Below are 17,160 nucleotides of genomic sequence, written 5' to 3' on the forward strand. Positions count from 1 at the left end.
TATGGGACGGGATCATCAGAGGCTTTTTAAAAAAACTTTAAAAGCATTTTTTCTACAACCTCGTCCGACGAAAAAATGTAAAAAAAAAAGTAAAAAAAGTAAAGAAAAAAAGCCTCTGATGATCGCGCGGCTCAGCTGGGATCATCAGAGGCTTTTCAAAGCATTTTTTTCTGCAACCTCTTGGCCGAAGAGGTGGTAAAAAAAATGCTTTGAAAAGTCTCTGACGATCCCAGCTGAGTTGCCTGATCGGCAGAGGCTTTTCAAAGCATTAGAAAAAATGCTTTGAAAAGTTAAAAAAAAAAAAAGTTGACCACGCCCACCATCACATTACCCCACCACCACCAAGCCACGCCCACAGAACCGGTAGTAACTAATTTTGCATTTCACCCCTGACTACCTATATAACTGTCTAGGGTTTTCCCTTCTAATCCAAAAACTGCAACTCTTAATAGGTCATGTTAGCAAGGAGAGGTGGTGATGACGGAAGCACTGAACAGCAAAGCCTTGGCACTTCTCAACGTCAGGGCTAAGTATTTTGCAGGCTCTGAAGGATCAGTTACAGCAGAAAAGGATGAAATCCTCAAAGAATTAAAGGGTGTGAAAGGGAAGAGCAGGGAAAGAAAAAGTAGGAATAAAATGGAATAAGCAACTATCTGAATAGGTGTTCTAAGACAGGGGTCTCCAACCTTGGCAACTTTAAGACTTGTGGACTTCAACTCACAGAGTCCCTCAGCCAGCAAGCTCAGCAAGCTGGCTGAGGGACTCTGGGAGTTGAAGTCCACAAGTCTTAAAGTTGCCAAGGTTGGAGACCCCTGTTCTAAGAGATCCCTCCTATGAGACACTCTCATTGCTTTCCCATGACACCGGAGTCTAACATCTGGGCTTTATCCTCGGTCACTGATGCTAGTCCTTGCAAGGCAGAATGGAAACCAACCACTTTGTCCTGTTAGAATACCAGGTGGAGAACAACAGGCTGATTCTCTGTTTTCCCCATCTTGCTTGTTTCTTTAATTGCCGGCTAAACAGTCAGTCTTTACAATGGATAAATGACTTTTCAAATCAAATCACACAAAGTAAGTTTAAATTTCATGGCAAATTATTATTTCTTTTTAAAATAACCGTAATAACTTCCCCCCACCCACTATAAGAACTAATTGACAGTTTATTGGACTGAACTGAATTTCAACCAAGAAAAGAAAGCAATTTGAATGTTTTATAATGATTTGACACTAGCTAGGAGAAAATTTCTGTTTGAGATGAGCAAACATAAGCCCAATGCAGCTGATTACCTCATCCTAAATCACTTATTTTTCTTGTTCTCAGCAAAATTAGCTGGCTTGTCATTCTGGCAGAGAAAAGCCAGTCGCTTCAATCTGCTCCTTTGTTTAACTCTCACCCTAGTTGGAACAAGCCCAAATTCAGGTCACTAGTTTGGTCAAACTCTACATTGCTTTATAACTCACACTAAGCTCTTCTCAGCTAATCATTGGCCCAATTTACTCCAGCAACAGCTCCTAGGAATTTACTCTTTGGATGAAGGTTCTCACTCACCCATTGTCCCATTCTTTCTTGCACTAGGGAAAGTGGGGAGAGAAGACAGACCATGAGCTTACCATAGAAGCTAGTTTAACATTTTCAAGCAGCTGCGTTGGTGTTGGCCTCTGCTCCAAGTATTGCTCAAAGAGGTAGTTCTGCCTTGCTCTTTTTATGATCTAAAAGAAAAAACGAAGTATGGCTAAGAAGCAAACTTATACATGAAGACGGAACCGTCACAGGTGAACATACACATTTTCATCATCTTTCCATCTTATGCCACTCCCACTGTCATCTTTTGATGATCAAACAGAAAACTACTTCAGGTAGACTTTTGTTTATATTACCTCTTTAAAGCTACTGTATGTATTCTTGGTGCTGTCTATCGTAAGAATAAACTTTCAATTAGTGAGAAATATCGTTAAAATGCAATTAGGTAAAGGTAAAGGTTCCCCTTGCACATATGTGCTAGTCGTTCCCGACTCTAGGGAGTGGTGTTCATCTCCGTTTTAAAGCTGAAGAGCCAGCATTGTCCGAAGACTTCTCCGTGGTCATGTGGCCGGCATGACTAAACGGCAAAGGCGCACGGAATACTGTTACCTTCCCACCAAAGGTCGTCCCTATTTTTCTATTTGTATTTTTTATGTGCTTTCGAACTGCTAGGTTGGCAGAAGCTGGGACAAATAACAGTAGCTCACTCTGTTACGTGGCACTAGGGATTTGAACTGCTGAACTGCATCCCTTTTGATCGACAAGCTCAGCGTCTTAGCCACTGCATCCCTTTTAAAATGCAATTAACCATCCCCTTAGCCTTAGCAAGAAGTCTCATTTCAGAAATCAACTGAATTAAGGGATTTTCATTTACCTTATCATCTATATCTGTAACATTCATACAATAGAAGACATCATATTTGAAGTAGTCTTTTAAAACTCTTCTCAGGATATCGAATGAAATGTATGATCTAAATAATTAAAAGAATAAGTTAATTCTGTATATGTGCTATTTCCAAACAAGTATGCAGAAATGTATATCTTACTGAGAATAATATATAAAACAGCTTTCTTATAATAATCATATGTTAGGAAATGTGCAAACAAAAAGGACTGATTTTTTTTCATGTGTTTCTTAATCAACAGATAACGAAATAGGGCAGATTGAAAGGCTACAAAATGAACAATGTCATATATAACATATTTGTTCAGCTGTAAAAAAAAACAAAACCCTACTTTACCTTGCGTGCCCCATATGGGAAGCATCATACACTGTCGGGCCGCAGCAATACCATTTGACCCTGTTGCCATTTTGGGGTTGAAACACATCCTACAACGAAATAGCACATGTGGCAATGAATGAAAGCGGCTGAATTTATTAAGCTTGAAAATAACAACTTTGAATCAAAGTAACACTATTGATTCCACAGCAATGTCAGGGTATTGCTGTTTCAACAATGATTTACAAGCCTAGAAAACTACTACACCTCAAAATGATGTGAGGAATATGTTATCCAGAGATGAAAGAAAAGAAAGAAAAATAAGTTCACCTTATTACGAGTGAGACTGTTGTATAGGCAGAGTTTGGGTTGAGCTGTCCCTTGGGGTGGCGCCCAGTGAGGTTGAGTACGTTTGTTTTTACCTGCAAAGGAATATATAATTTCATATGAATGATCAAGCAACAGTGTTATCAGAAAATAGTGTTACAAGAAAACTTTCAAGGAAGTCTTATTCTGTCATTAGACATTTCAAAAGGGATGCTGAAAAGACCCAGTTTACGTTAAAACCCCCATAATGGATTCCTGTTTTTAAAAATGTTAAGATAATATCTACAAAACTGACATTATTTTATTATTATTTATTATTATTATTATTTTATTAGTCTATAAAATAGACTAGTCTATTTTAGACTAAAATAGTCTATTAGTTTTATTATTTCTATGCCGCCCACTCTCCGAGGACTCTGGGCGGCTTACACCAAAGACAGTATACTAAATAGCATATTGCCCCCTAACAATCTGGGTCCTCATTTTACCCACCTCGGAAGGATGGAAGGCTGAGTCAACCTTGAGCCAGTGAGATTTGATCCGCTGAACTAGCAGTCAGCTGAAGTAGCTGCAGTACTGCACCCTAACCACTGCGCCATCTCAGCTCTTAAGGTTGGTTCATAAAAAAAAAAAATATGCATGTCGGTGTATTGGGCTCCCCAAAGAATGTATTTGAAAGGATGGACATCCGATTTTTCTTCTATGCTGGAGATATAAAACATTTCAGGGCTCAGCAACCTACATGACAGGGTCATGTGATCATTTTGTATGTTTGGGGAAAGTGTATTAATGGATGCTAGCAGGTTTATGAGAAAATCTTTATATGTTAAAGATGCTAATGTAATGTTGAATTGTGCACTAAAGCTTTTGGGATTTAACTGTTTATCAGGAATTATGGTTTATGAAGCGTGATGGTACCTGCAAAAAGAATTATACTAAGAAATTAGAAGAGTGATATTATTCTACATGTCAGAGAACAATTATAATTTACGCACATTTTTCTTTTTCAGTTAACATACAGTCTTTCTTTAAAATGAAAGGCAAAAATGAAATGAATAAAAGAAAAAGAATTATATCCCACCTTTCCTGCAAGAGCATAGGGCAGTAAACATGGCACTGTCTCTACCAACTTTTTCACCTCACCACAAAGACCCAAAGTTGTCCAGTTTTTGAGGATGAAGCTGGACATGAAACTAAATCTCCCTCAGTAATTAAATTGTATTGATGTATTCAAACCTCATTTAGATTTAAATCATATTGAAATACAGTAATCAATACCAGAGACCCGCTTAAAGAGCTGAACGAATAAAAAGAGATAAATCTAGAAATACAAAGCTTTAAAATGCTACTCTCCCAAAACCAAAATAAAGCAATACTATACTATAAATTCCCGCACTGTATCCACCAATAGGTGAAACTTATTTTAAGACTGATAGTAGAAATAAGCAACACTTTTCATGCTATTTATATTAAACTCCTTCTAAATAAACAACTCTAATCCTAACCATTTCAGAATTAATGGGTTGATTGATTTTAATTTTCTACCTGAAATTTTAACAGCTGAGAAATGAGAGAAAAGTATTTAGGAGAAAAACAAGGGATAAAATATATCCTCATTAACTTCCGCAGACAGTGTAACAGAAAAGGAAGGCAAATACTGAAAAGTCCTTGAGTGATCCAAAGAAGAAATAATTCAACAGAAAAATACAAAAAAGTGAATCTGTACCCCACATTTATGAGTCACAAAGTGCCAGGTGATCCTCAGTTAAGAAATAGAAACAGACCAATATGAAATCCAAACCCATCCTATCTAGAGACAGATGCTTTTTCTTTTTTTTTTTTTTAATTTTTTTAATTGAGTTTTAAACAGAGATATAAAGACAATACAAAAAATACAAAGACATTACAAAGACAAACGAATTCCCACCACCAACCTACCCACACCATACTTTACATATATGTTTTGATCATCATCAGAATATATATTGCTTTATAAGTTAATATATACATAATACATTGTCAATTCAGATGTTTTAGATTAGAAATAATCTTGAGACAGATGCTTTTTCATATGTCTGCCTCAATCTCTATGATCACATTACAGCAAAAATGCATATCTGCTGATCTCAACTCTTAATCTCTTACACGGAGACACAGATGGGCTTGGTGGATACCTGCTTGTTTCTGTTTTTATTTTCCATAGGTCAGATTTCCTCCTTCCACACATCTCACTATAAGCAATCACAAAGGAAGCTACATTACAAAACATCATTTGCTGGTGATGTTCATGGGATTATGACAAAGTTTTTTTCTGTCTCCAAAAATGTAATTAAGGAACATCTGAATTGATTTTGGGACAGACTTCCAATTTTATTTTATTTATAAGAATTTCCCCCTAAATATTTTTTTTTAAAAAAAACATTCTGCCTATGTTGGCCCTATTCCCTATATATTCTTTGTACAAGCCACAGAACAAAGGCTTCACATTTCACAACCCACAATCAATTCATTTTCTGCAGATATGACACCATGACATCACTTGCCTCTTGAGCTGCCCCACCCAAAAGGACGTCCGAAATGTGCTTTTTCAAGAGGCAACTGGACTTTCTGGTTTTTCTTCTAAGACGTTTTGCTTCTCATCCAATAAGCTTCTTCATCTTCTTCATGAGCTGAAGAAGCTTCTTGAATGAGAAGCAAAATGTTTTCAAAGAAAAACTGCAAAGTCCCATTGCCTCTTGAAAAAGCACCTTTGGGGCAACGATAACCTGGATGACTGAGAATCTCCATAGCCACCCAAAAGGAATTTCCCATTCATTAGGACAGTGGAATTGAATTCACACAAGCATCTCTGAAAGCTGTACAGAGCTTCCACCACTCTACCAGAGATCTATGTTCCTTTCAGGATTTTGTTACACTGAATTCTGCAGGACAAAAAGCAGAATTGTAATTTGAAACATCTATGAATTTATAAATGCATAATGGAGCTCTCAAATTATACTACTTTTTAAAACAGCTTCTTTATTTAATGAAGCCTTGTATAAAACTGTTCGCCTACTTCTCATATAATTATTTTTCTATCTTGATTATTTGTATCTCCTAAGTTACAGTTTTTGGTTAAGGAATTTTACACTTTCCTTAAGCTGAAAAACAGCAGATACATGTTTAATTCATTAGAAATCAAACTGGAGGTTCACTTGCGTTTTCCCTACAGCCACTTTATAATGAATTCAAATAAAAAAAAAATACATACAATTTTTTTCTCACTTAACAAAGTGCTTTGTTTTTAACAGGGCTGCGCAAGCTTTAGTTTAAAGGTTTGTGGCAATACTGAAGTCGATGTATTGAATTGAAACTACTAACTCTGAATCAATGTGAAGGTTTAATGGGCTGTAACACATCATTAATTCTAATCAAATTGACTCTTCAAATCATACAGCAAATCTGAGCTGGATGTGGATGATTTACACACTCTAAATGTTGAACAAGATAACTGATCCATCTAGCACAATATGTTGGTAATGATCATGGCTCTCCATAGTTACAAACTTAAATTGTTCCTAGCATTACTCCTCAGTGTTTAAAGTATGCTCTGCCATTCAGATAGATTCCTCCCTTAATAAAATTTCTAGTCTTAAAGGCAAAAAGTGGATGCAATAAAGCAGGGGTCTCCAATCTTGGCAACTTTAAATCTGGCGGCCTTCAACTCCCAGAATTCCCCAGCTAGCCAGGGAATTCTGGGAGTTGAAGGCCGCCAGGCTTAAAGTTGCCAAGGTTGGAGACCCCTGCAATAAAGCACATGAGTATAAAAAGAGAGACAGATAGAACAAAGGCAATGCAAAATAAATCTAAAATGGTAATCCAGATCCAGCCAAGGATTTAGGAATGTTCTGAGGCCGGATGCTTCATTTTGTTTTCTTAGTACTTCTTTAAACAGCACCTCTCCATCCTATATCAAATTGTTCTGACCTAGGCTTCCCCAAAAAGCACGAAGCAGAATCCTGGTCCCGACAAATCCCCTTTTATTAAACAAACAGTGAATTCCTCTCATTCACCTTCAGCAAGGTCTTTCAAGGGAGAATTTACAGTCACAGACCTTATCTGACTTGGAGAGTTGTCAGGCCGATATCTTCAAAACTTGGCAAGGAGCCTCGGAGAGTCACAAACCAATTAGGCAAACTAATTCTCTCCTGCAAACTCCACTCCCCTTTCGCTCCTTTAATATTCCCTCTGGGAGGGGCCATTCATCGTCTACCTGTGGCCTTACTCCCAAGTCGACCCTTGTTCTTTAGCTGTTCTCTTCGTCTGGCAACTCTGCACATGCGCACACTGGAAACAGGCTCTAGCTGTTTGTCTGCCTCACTGATGTTTGACTCTGAAGGCAGTTGATAACTGGCATCCGGCCCTGGCCCCTTCTCTGCTTCCGATGCAGAGCCCTCATCAGAGCCTTCCCCAGATTCCAGGATTGGCCCATGTTCCTCCCCAACCACCTCACTGTCTGAATCTGCTGCCAGCTCTGCTGGCTGCTGGCGAGCCACAACACAAATTTCTTTCAAAACTCCCATATCCCGAAGTGCGTCAATAGATGGCAGAGATGGTTATTACACCATCTTGGGAGAAACAAGCGAAAGGCCTCCTTTGCCCTGCCAAGGTGGCCATGTTGCTACATAGATCTCAGCTACAGAGAACAGATGTTTAACAAACATTCCTGATACAATTAATCTCTGCATGGACTTCTGTGTTTTGAAATGTCTGTCTTGTCCTATGTACCTCCAGACCGGATAAAGAAAAAAAAATCACAGCACTGAAACTGTTTCAGGATGCTTATGTCAAGGACATACCCAGTGATGAAGTACAAATTCTTGATCAACATAATCAGCAGAAATATCAATGTTTTATAGTCATGCCAGCTTGCCTTTGGCTTGCATTCTAAAATTGGACATTTTTGAAACTCATGGAACATTTCTTGAGTAAGTATATTCTAATGCAATCATAATTAGGCCTTGGCCTGCAGCTTCTTGAGAGAAACAGGAACATTAATTACAGACATCTAATAAAATCCTTACACATTTATCCTAAGAAAAATCTCTAACATAATCAGAGATTATGACAAACTCTTTCCTTTCTTGTGCACATAACCTCTGAATCCGAAGAGCCCTAAGAATCTGTTTGGATGATGTTACTCTGGAACAACCTTAGCAGCATCTACCAGTATAAAAGGAATTTTGATCAGGCAAGACCCTAAATGTGAAAAAGTCAGGGAATATACTGGGGCCCACATCACATTTTAAGATTTCATCTAGTTTTATAACAAAGGTCGGTAAAAAAGAAAAATTACTGAGTTCTACAATGACATTACCTGATAAATCAATTAATACATCTCACTACCCTTTTTAGCAAATACAGTTGCAGACTTGGATAAAATTTGTCATGATTACACAATCCAGTTTTTAGAAAAAAATGTTACGTATAGGAAGCAGTTATGGTTTGAGCTCATCTGGCTTTGAGAGAAAATAAATAACTGCAGTAGCAAACCGAAGGACAGCCTTGGAAACTCCCAGAGACAGATGTATATATCCAAATCAGTGTTTCTCAGCCTTGGCACCTTTAAGATGTGTAGACTTCAACTCCCAGAATTCCATAGCCAGCATGCTAAAAATACCTGGTTGTGGAATTCTGGGAGTTGAAGTCCACACATCTTAAAGGCGCCAAGGCTGAGAAACACTGGTTTAGATGACTAATTATTTTTTTTTTGCTTTAATTTATATGCCGCCTTTCTCCGGAGAGTCAGGGCGGCTTACTTAATATGGTTGTATTCACAAACAATCTAACTATAAACTACAGAAATCACAGAATGGAGCTTGTAGCACAGGAAGATCTTGACTGTCTTACACTTGTGCCATGTCAGTTATTACATCTAAACTAGTAGTTTTGACATTTGCTCTATACAGATCAAAACTTCCTATTAATATAATAGAAACACTAATCAATATTATTCTGTTTGGTCAGGCTTTAGAGCTGTGTTTAAAATAGTTGTATGTTTTTGTGTGTTTATCTCATAGGATTGATGTTTTGGGGGAAATAGGAAGGAGCATTGAATGAAAGCAAGATATGAATACAATCCATATTTTTAAACTGTAGTTTAATAAGCTTTTGTGTTTTCGTTTTTTGTTCATTTTGATTATTTTTCTTTTCCCTTCTTTCTTTATAAATGAAATCAAGTGTGTGTGTATGTATCTCCATTCCCAGTTCTATTTGAAAAGCTTAAATCTGCTGTTGATGGTATATTTTGCTGATCCCAACAGTAATACTTTTGAGTGGTCCTTGGTGCTCTCTGAGCTTGCTTGTTTTCTTACCCTAACCAGGTAACATCATCAGTGCTAGACTAGTTAAGGTAATGAAATGTCTGCAAGAAAACAAGCAAGCTCAGGAAGTACCAAGGACCCCTCATTTCAACCCTGAGCTACAAATAGTCTCCTTTATTAGTAATAGTTTGGCAATGTCAAGGATAAACATCAGCACATATCATGGGCCTTCCTATGTGTTTCTCCTTCCTGTCTTCTTCTAAGAGTAAACAACCATGAAACCGTCCTATATTAATAGATCCGAAGTGTTTTCTTTCCTTTAAAATATGAGGAAGCAAGTCATGGAAAACAATTAATTTAATCGACTGACTTTCTTTGTGTCAGATGATGATTTAAAAAGTGAGGAGGACTGAGCCCATATCCAGATTCAGCCAAAGTTAATCAGGCAAACTCTGTCCATGGCTGTTCTAGAGAAAATGAGAGGATATACATACATATACACACATACATGCACATTCCTACACATTTGTGCTGGTTAACATGCTGCAGCTGCCTCTGGCTACTAAATGCAAGACCTCATATAAATCAAAGTGACCAAATGATTCTTGACAGATGCTTTAAACAAAAGTGATAAGCAAACAGCAAGTCATTAACTCCCTATGGTTACTTACTTGTCTGGAGTTTACAGGAGGTATGTTTTTCAAAGCTGCCATCATAGATTGCTTCTATGTGCCTGAACCAACGAACAACATGGAAATGTTGATCCACAGGTGGGCCCGAAAACTGCCTGAACACTTCCACATCTGCATGTGAAAATGTGAAGCCCTGGATATAACTACGGGTGCTGAGATACTCATTCAGAGCCTTCAGCCTGTGTTCCTCTTCACTAATGCTCAGAATATCAGTGTAGTCAGAAGCTGCAAAGATAGAGGCAAACAGCAAGCGGTCAGATCTCACTGCTTGAAAGTATCCAGAAATAAAGCATTACTCTACATGAATTTTGCAGCACACCCTGGGGAAATGATGCAAAAATGAAAAGAAAGAAGAAAAAAAGAAGCAGGAAATGGGAAAAAGGGCTGGAGATCTTTAGCTTTGGAAGTAACTGTTAATAGCAATTGCAGTTAGACTTATATACCGCTTTACAGCATTCTCTCAGTGGTTTACAGAGTCAGCATATTGGCCCCCAACAATCTGGGTCCTCATTTTACCAACTTCGGAAGGATGAAAGACTGAGTCAATCAGTCAGGATCGAACTCCTGGCAGTGGGAATGCAGCCTGCAATACTGCATTCTAGCCACTGTGCCACCGTGCCTCTTTAAGCTAGTTATTTGAAGAAGTGGGTCACCTCCAGGCATCCAAGAAGGAAAACTAGATGAAATCAAATTAATCTCTCCTTTCAGGAAGCAGTGTGTGTGGATAAATAAGCTAGTAACTTCAGATTTCTAGTACAGTATGCATCAATTGAATTGTGTGTGAATAATTATGATTTTGCATGAAGATGTGTTTCAAAGAAACGATATACAAAATAAGGATATGTCTTCTACTATATATTAATAGATTAGGGGGAAATTATGGATTTGATTTAATTTAATTGGACTCATCTAAAGGCTTGAAAGAAAACACCTGAAGAAATTTTACTACCTTTATAAAAATATTGGACATGAATACCTAATCATCATGCAATTCTTAGAATAAGCAACATTATGCAAAGCACAGAAAAGGAGTAAGAAATACTAGGCGTGGGAAACTGAGGAATGGGGTTGTTTTTGTTTTTTTTAAAAAAAGAAAATTAGCTAAATTCAATACCATTCACATACTTTCTATTTTTGCAAACCATCCTTGCTTCCATGATATCCATCCTCCACATCACACATGGCCTTTTGTTCTTCAAACTTTTCACCTCTTTTTCAGAATCTCATCACCCAACCACATTTTTGATCTGCCCCTTCCACTTGACCTGTCCAATCTTCCTTCATATCGTTCTTCTGCAATGTGTTCCTCAGTCAATCTCTTTATATGATCAAACCATTTCAGTGTACTTCTTTCATACCTGTTGCTCAGTTCTAAATTCAGTTTAGTCACTCAGCAGGCATTTATTCTTGTCCCTCTTTTCTAATTGCACTCTTTTCCCACTGCTTCCATCTTACATTTATGTTTTAACATATCCAATTCTCATTTCCATATAAGTGTGCCATTTTTGCTTCTTTTGACATTCATTCTTTTGAATAGACATTTGTTGTTGTTGTTGTTAGTTGCGAAGTCATGTCCGACCCATCGCAACCCCATGGACAACGTTCCTCCAGGCCTTCCCGTCCTCTACCATCCTCTGGAGTCCATGTAATCTCACGCCAACTGCTTCAGTGACTCCATCCAGCCACCTTGTTCTCTGTCGTCCCCTTCTTCTTTTGCCCTCAATCTTTCCCAGCATTAGGTTCTTCTCCAATGAGTCCTTCCTTCTCATTAGGTGGCCAAAGTATTTGAGTTTCAATAGACATACTACCCACTATCTATCTACCAGCATTAACTCTTAAAATTTCTTCATCCATTCTCCCTTTTGTAGTAAACATTCTACCAAAATATACAGATTCAGCTACTTGCTTTAGTTTTTCACTACTTTGTGTAATTTGCAATGTTTTATTTCAGTTTTTTCTGTCACATACAGTATCTTTGTTTTTTAATGCATTTATTTTCAGATCCATGCCTCTCATTGTATCATGCAATCTATGTAATTGCATAGTCATTTACATCTTCGAGTCATTTACATTCACAGCCAAAGAGGCAGTATCACTGCATACACAAATATCACACCTATTCATATTAAACTAAAGGAACATGACATACTGTTTTCTTATTCCTTGCTCAGAGCTGAATTATTTACTAAATATTCCATTTATTCTCACTCACATTTACCTCCGATTCTTTACTATCCAGTTAAATGTGCTCAGGCTGATTTTTGACCCGAAATAATTACATCTTCAAATGTCTTTAGAGAGGCTACATACAAGTACTCCTCGGGTTACAAGTACCTGTTTAGAGACTGTTCAAAGTTACAACAGCACTGAATGAGATTTACAACCGGGTCTTCAAAGTTGTGGTCATCACATTGTCCCTGCAGTCATGTTATCACAATTTGGGTACTTGGCAATCAGTTCACAATTATAATGATTGCAGTGTACCACAGTTAAAGGATTACCCTTTGTAACTTTCCCTGTTGGCTTCCAACAAGCAAAGTCAATGGGGAAGCCAGCGAGATCACAATTCGTTCCTGCTCCCCACTGCTTTTTCTTCCAAAGAGCCCCCAAAGGGCATGGGGACCTTGTACTCCATAGCACCTGCCACAGCACCTGCTTGTCTGCCTAAAAGCTCTCACCCATCAGACTCTTTGCTCAGGATGCAGTTTTAGTGCCTCTTCCCTTATTCTCATGAATCCTCCCCCAGGCACTTCTCCAGCTGCAAGTTCAGAGGAGGAGGGTGAGTTTGAATCTGCAGAGGAAAGTGGAGCAGAGTATTGGTAAGGATCGGGGCTCAGAGAATGCTAGCCTGATGGAGCAGCCTCAGCTGGGTCAAACGGAGGAGCCATAGGATGAGGATGAGGCTGAAGGAGGCAAGCCACAGCTGCAGCAAGTTGGCCAGGGGGCTCCAGGCAAAGACAGGCAGCATCTGCCAATGAGGAGGAGGTGAAGTGCACATCTCCTCCTGATCCAAGGATACGTATTGCAGAGGAGACCGGCACAATGCCTGTCAGCTAGACCAGGGGTCTCCAACCTTGGAAACTTTACGACTTGTGGACTTCAACTCCCAGAATTCCTCAGCCAGCAAAGCTGCTTTCCTGGATTTCATGTGTGCCCATTGGACTCAGTTACCCAGTGACTCTTGCTGTGCTGAGCTTGGAATCAGGACCTGTGCAATAGAGGTGCTTTCTGAGGACCTGTTTTTTTTGGGGGGGGGTGAGTAAACACCTGTAAAAGTCTTGCCGTGTGTGGGTGGGGGAGGAGCATAATACTCTACAGCATCCTCACTTGGATCAAAACCTGGGAACTGCTGGGATTGTCATTACTAAGCAATGCAGTCAGGTGACATCATGCCTTATGACTGCAATGCCTAATGATGGAAATTGATTACAGCTGCCATCAAAACCAAGGAGTGCACATACCTCTACAGAATTTTAACCCTCATACTGTATATACAGTCAAATGGGGCTTTAAAATACCAGGTATCACTCAGCGCAAGATCATTCGGTAGCATGGAATATCTGTACCGCAAAATCTAGAAAAACGAGATTATATCTATAATTAAATGGAGTGGGTGGTTCCAAAAAAGGATTTTGCAGAGTAATTACTGTAGGTGACCCATAGGGCAGATGTTAGATAATGTTCATCTTCTTAATAACCAAAAGTCTTCTGGGTGATACCTGTTCATCCTGTTATCATAGTTTCAAATTAATTTAATTAAAGCCGGGAAAGTTTATAAGTACAAATATTTAAAGTTTATCTAAGGAGGGTGAGTGGAGTTTATGCTAACACAGACCTATTACAGAACAATTTCAGATTTTGAACTTACCTTTCTTCCAAATCTTCTAAATGCAGCTAAAAAAGTACCTGAGATCTAGTTAGACATCCAGATACATTGAACAAATCTGTTTGAAATTCTATAGAAGTTACAAAGAATTTCAACAGTGCTTGCCATCAACTGGAGCAGCATAATGGCTAGAAGTGAAAACACTCACCCCCACACTTGGAAGGTTGAGAGTTCAATCCTAGGCAGCAGCAGATGTTTCTCTATCAGGATGCAAAGAGAAAATATCTGCTGCAAACTCTAAGTAGGAGTCAAGAAGGGCACTCCCAGCCAGTAAATGCTCAGTTCCATTCAGTTGCCCCAATTCCACCCCAAATAAAAGGATTAACAGGATGGGAAAAAGGAGGGGAAAAGTGCTGCCATCAGCTAATCAATGCTCATTTATCATCCAAGAAACTGACTCAGCCTCTCGGATTTATGTCTAAACACACATCCCTCTTCCCACCTCACAAATATACAAGACTAAATTGCTAATGTTCCCCTACATTTTCATCCTCTCCATGTTGGCTAACACTTATTAATTTAAAAGGCCCAAGGCTTGCATGCTGGCAGTTCTGCATTTGGCCTCATTACCCAATCAACCCAGCAAAACCACACTACAATTGGTTTCCAGGTGGTGCAATGCATACAAGTTGAATTGCTTGCATTCTTTCTCAAATGCATCTCTAAAGGCAAATGGATAGCAGATGCATGCTGAATACTGCAAAAGAAAAGAAAAAAAGAGAAAAGAACAAAGTGTGTGTAAAGACAAGAAACTAATTAGTCTTTTCAAACCTAGAATTCAGCAGCTACTGTCATGGGACTGGCAATTTGTGGTTACACCTATCTTTTTCTTTCTACAGAAAGAAATCTACAGAAATATCCTATTTGCCCTCCAGATTTGTTTGACTCTTATCTCCCCCAGGCAGGGGTGAAATGTAAAATTTGTTACTACCGGTTCTGTGGGCGTGGCTTGGGGGGGTAATGTGACTGGGTGGGCGTGGTCAACTTTTTTTTTTTTTAACTTTTCAAAGCATTTTTCTAATGCTTTGAAAAGCCTCTGCAGATCAGGCAACTCAGCTGGGATCGTCAAGAGAGGCTTTTAAAAAAATACATCTCTGCCAATCAGGCAACACAGCTGGGATCATCAGAGACTTTTCAAAGCATTTTTTTACCACCTCTTCAACCAAGAGGTTGCAGAAAAAAATGCTTTGAAAAGCTTCTGATGATCCCAGCTGAGCCGTGCGATCATCAGAGACTTTTTTTTTTTTTACTTTTAAAAGCATTTTTTTGTCGGAAGAGGTGGTAGAAAAAATGCTTTTAAAAGTAAAAAAAAAAAAAAAAAGCCTCTAATGATCGTGCGGCTCAGCTGGGCATGGAGGGTGGGGGGTTCAGAGATTTTTGCTACCGGTTCTCCGAACCACCCGCTGCCATCGCTACCGGATTGGGTGATCCGGTCCGAACCGGGAGCATTTCACCCCTGCCCCCAGGGCTATATTAGTAACAAACCTACCAAAGAAGTGTCTATCAGTTCAACTTTTCTCCCACCTCTTCAAATAAATAAATAAACAATGAGTGTAGAATGGATGGTTTGCAACAACCAAAGAAACCAGTAAAATCAATAAGCTATAAAAGGTAAAGAAATAATTTCTACACAAGTATTAAAATTATACAAATCCCCCTTTCCCTTTGCATCTAGTGTACCTCATTTATGGTGTAAGAATTGTTGAAAGCATTATCAGAGCAAATTTAGTGCTTGAAGGCAAAAATGACAAGATTGTTCTAAAATCCCCCTTTACTGGATTTATACTGTGTCATTCATCAATAAAATTGGCCCAAAAAGTAATGAGAGAAATGCTAACTGTTTATTTAATTTATATGCCGCCTGATTTCCAACAACCCTGAGTGCCTCAGAAGTATAAACATTACAAGCAAGGGAAAAAAAAAGACCGGTAAGAGAGACAAATACAAGAATAAAGGAGGATAAAACCCAAAAAGAAATGAAAGAAACCCATACAATCCAAACGGGGCTTCACTCAACCTCACCAAAGGCCTGGCAAAGCACCCCATCAGCAAGATGGGGGCCACCAGAACTCGGGGAGGGGGAACCTCATCCTAGAGGAAAGGTGCTGCTACAGAAAAGCTATGCTTCTGGCATTAAAATGGCTGTTTTAATTGAAGGGATCCAGAGTGCATCAATCTTGCTAGACTGAATTGACCAGGGAGGTCAATGTGACTATGGGAGATAGGAGGTCACTTAAGTAACCAAGCCCTATCCCATGAAGGGCTTTATAGGTGACAACCAACACTTTGAATTGCACCTGAAGCAAACAGGCAAGCAGCTCACAAAGCAGAGGTTTTATATGGGCATAGGATTGCCCACGTTGTATTCTGTAGCACCTGAAACTTCTGGGTAGTCTTCAAGGGCAGCTCCATACAGCATGCAGTAGTCAACCCATGAGATGACCAGGGCATGAATGACTGTCTGGAATGCCTCTCAGTCTACAAAAGGATATAACTGAGCCTTCTCAGCCTCCACTTCCACCTGTCCATGATCAGGGCCTATGAGTCCAGGAAGACTCCCAGAGTGTGCACCCCTTTTGAATGGGAAAATGCAAACAATAAGACTTAGTAGGATTGAGTCAGAGATGGTTCCTCCCCATCCAAACCCATATGACCTGATCCAATGTTTTCAGGTAAATGTTGAAAAGGTGAGAAGAGAGTAAAACCCTGTGGAATGCCACAAAGGATGGGACAAAGGAGTGATTTCCCCTTGCAACCAAGACTTCCTGGAACTGGCCCCAAAGAAAGGAAAAGAACCACCACAGATCAGTGCCTCTGATCCCCAGCCCATGGATACTATAGCTGATGGTATTAAAAGTTGGTAAGAGATCAAGGAGCGCAAGGATGGAAGCACCATTCCATCATAGCTCTGCCACAGGTCATCTATAAACGCAACCAAAGCTATCCCAATACTAAATCTGGGCTGAAACCTTACTGAAACATACAGTATCTAGAAAATCAGTTTACTCCAGCAAAGGAAATGGACTTCACCCAGCAAAGAGAACTAGATCTATTTGCAGCTTTAAAGAGGTCCTGTTTTCTGCTCCGAAGTTTAAGTTATATCTTCAAAGATATCTAAGTTGTGTCTTCCAAACAATGTACACACAGCTTTTTAAGACAGTCTAATGATGTTATAGAATTTTGTTGCAATGCTACAATACACTATGTCT

The 17,160-nt window shown here is 39.0% G+C and overlaps 1 protein-coding gene across 2 annotated transcripts in view; it reads right to left on the bottom strand.

Annotated features, from left to right (window-relative positions):
- The window catches only part of CARS1 (cysteinyl-tRNA synthetase 1), a 48,314-nt gene that overhangs the window by 28,238 nt on the left and 2,916 nt on the right, over positions 1–17,160 (bottom strand). Inside the window, exons 2-6 of one of the 2 annotated variants that reach the window (XM_070957426.1) lie at positions 10,045–10,290; positions 3,075–3,166; positions 2,766–2,854; positions 2,399–2,495; positions 1,614–1,712 (exon numbers count right to left, since the gene is read on the bottom strand). In XM_070957426.1, the coding sequence (XP_070813527.1) occupies positions 1,614–1,712; positions 2,399–2,495; positions 2,766–2,854; positions 3,075–3,166; positions 10,045–10,290 (623 nt within the window). The remainder of the gene's footprint in view (positions 1–1,613; positions 1,713–2,398; positions 2,496–2,765; positions 2,855–3,074; positions 3,167–10,044; positions 10,291–17,160) is intronic. The other variant, XM_070957427.1, reaches the window with a different exon arrangement.

Source organism: Pituophis catenifer, unplaced genomic scaffold, assembly GCF_029215685.1.
Source record: "Pituophis catenifer annectens isolate HBS135680 unplaced genomic scaffold, rPitCat1.0.hap2 SCAF_1, whole genome shotgun sequence".
Classification (NCBI taxonomy): domain Eukaryota; kingdom Metazoa; phylum Chordata; class Lepidosauria; order Squamata; family Colubridae; genus Pituophis; species Pituophis catenifer.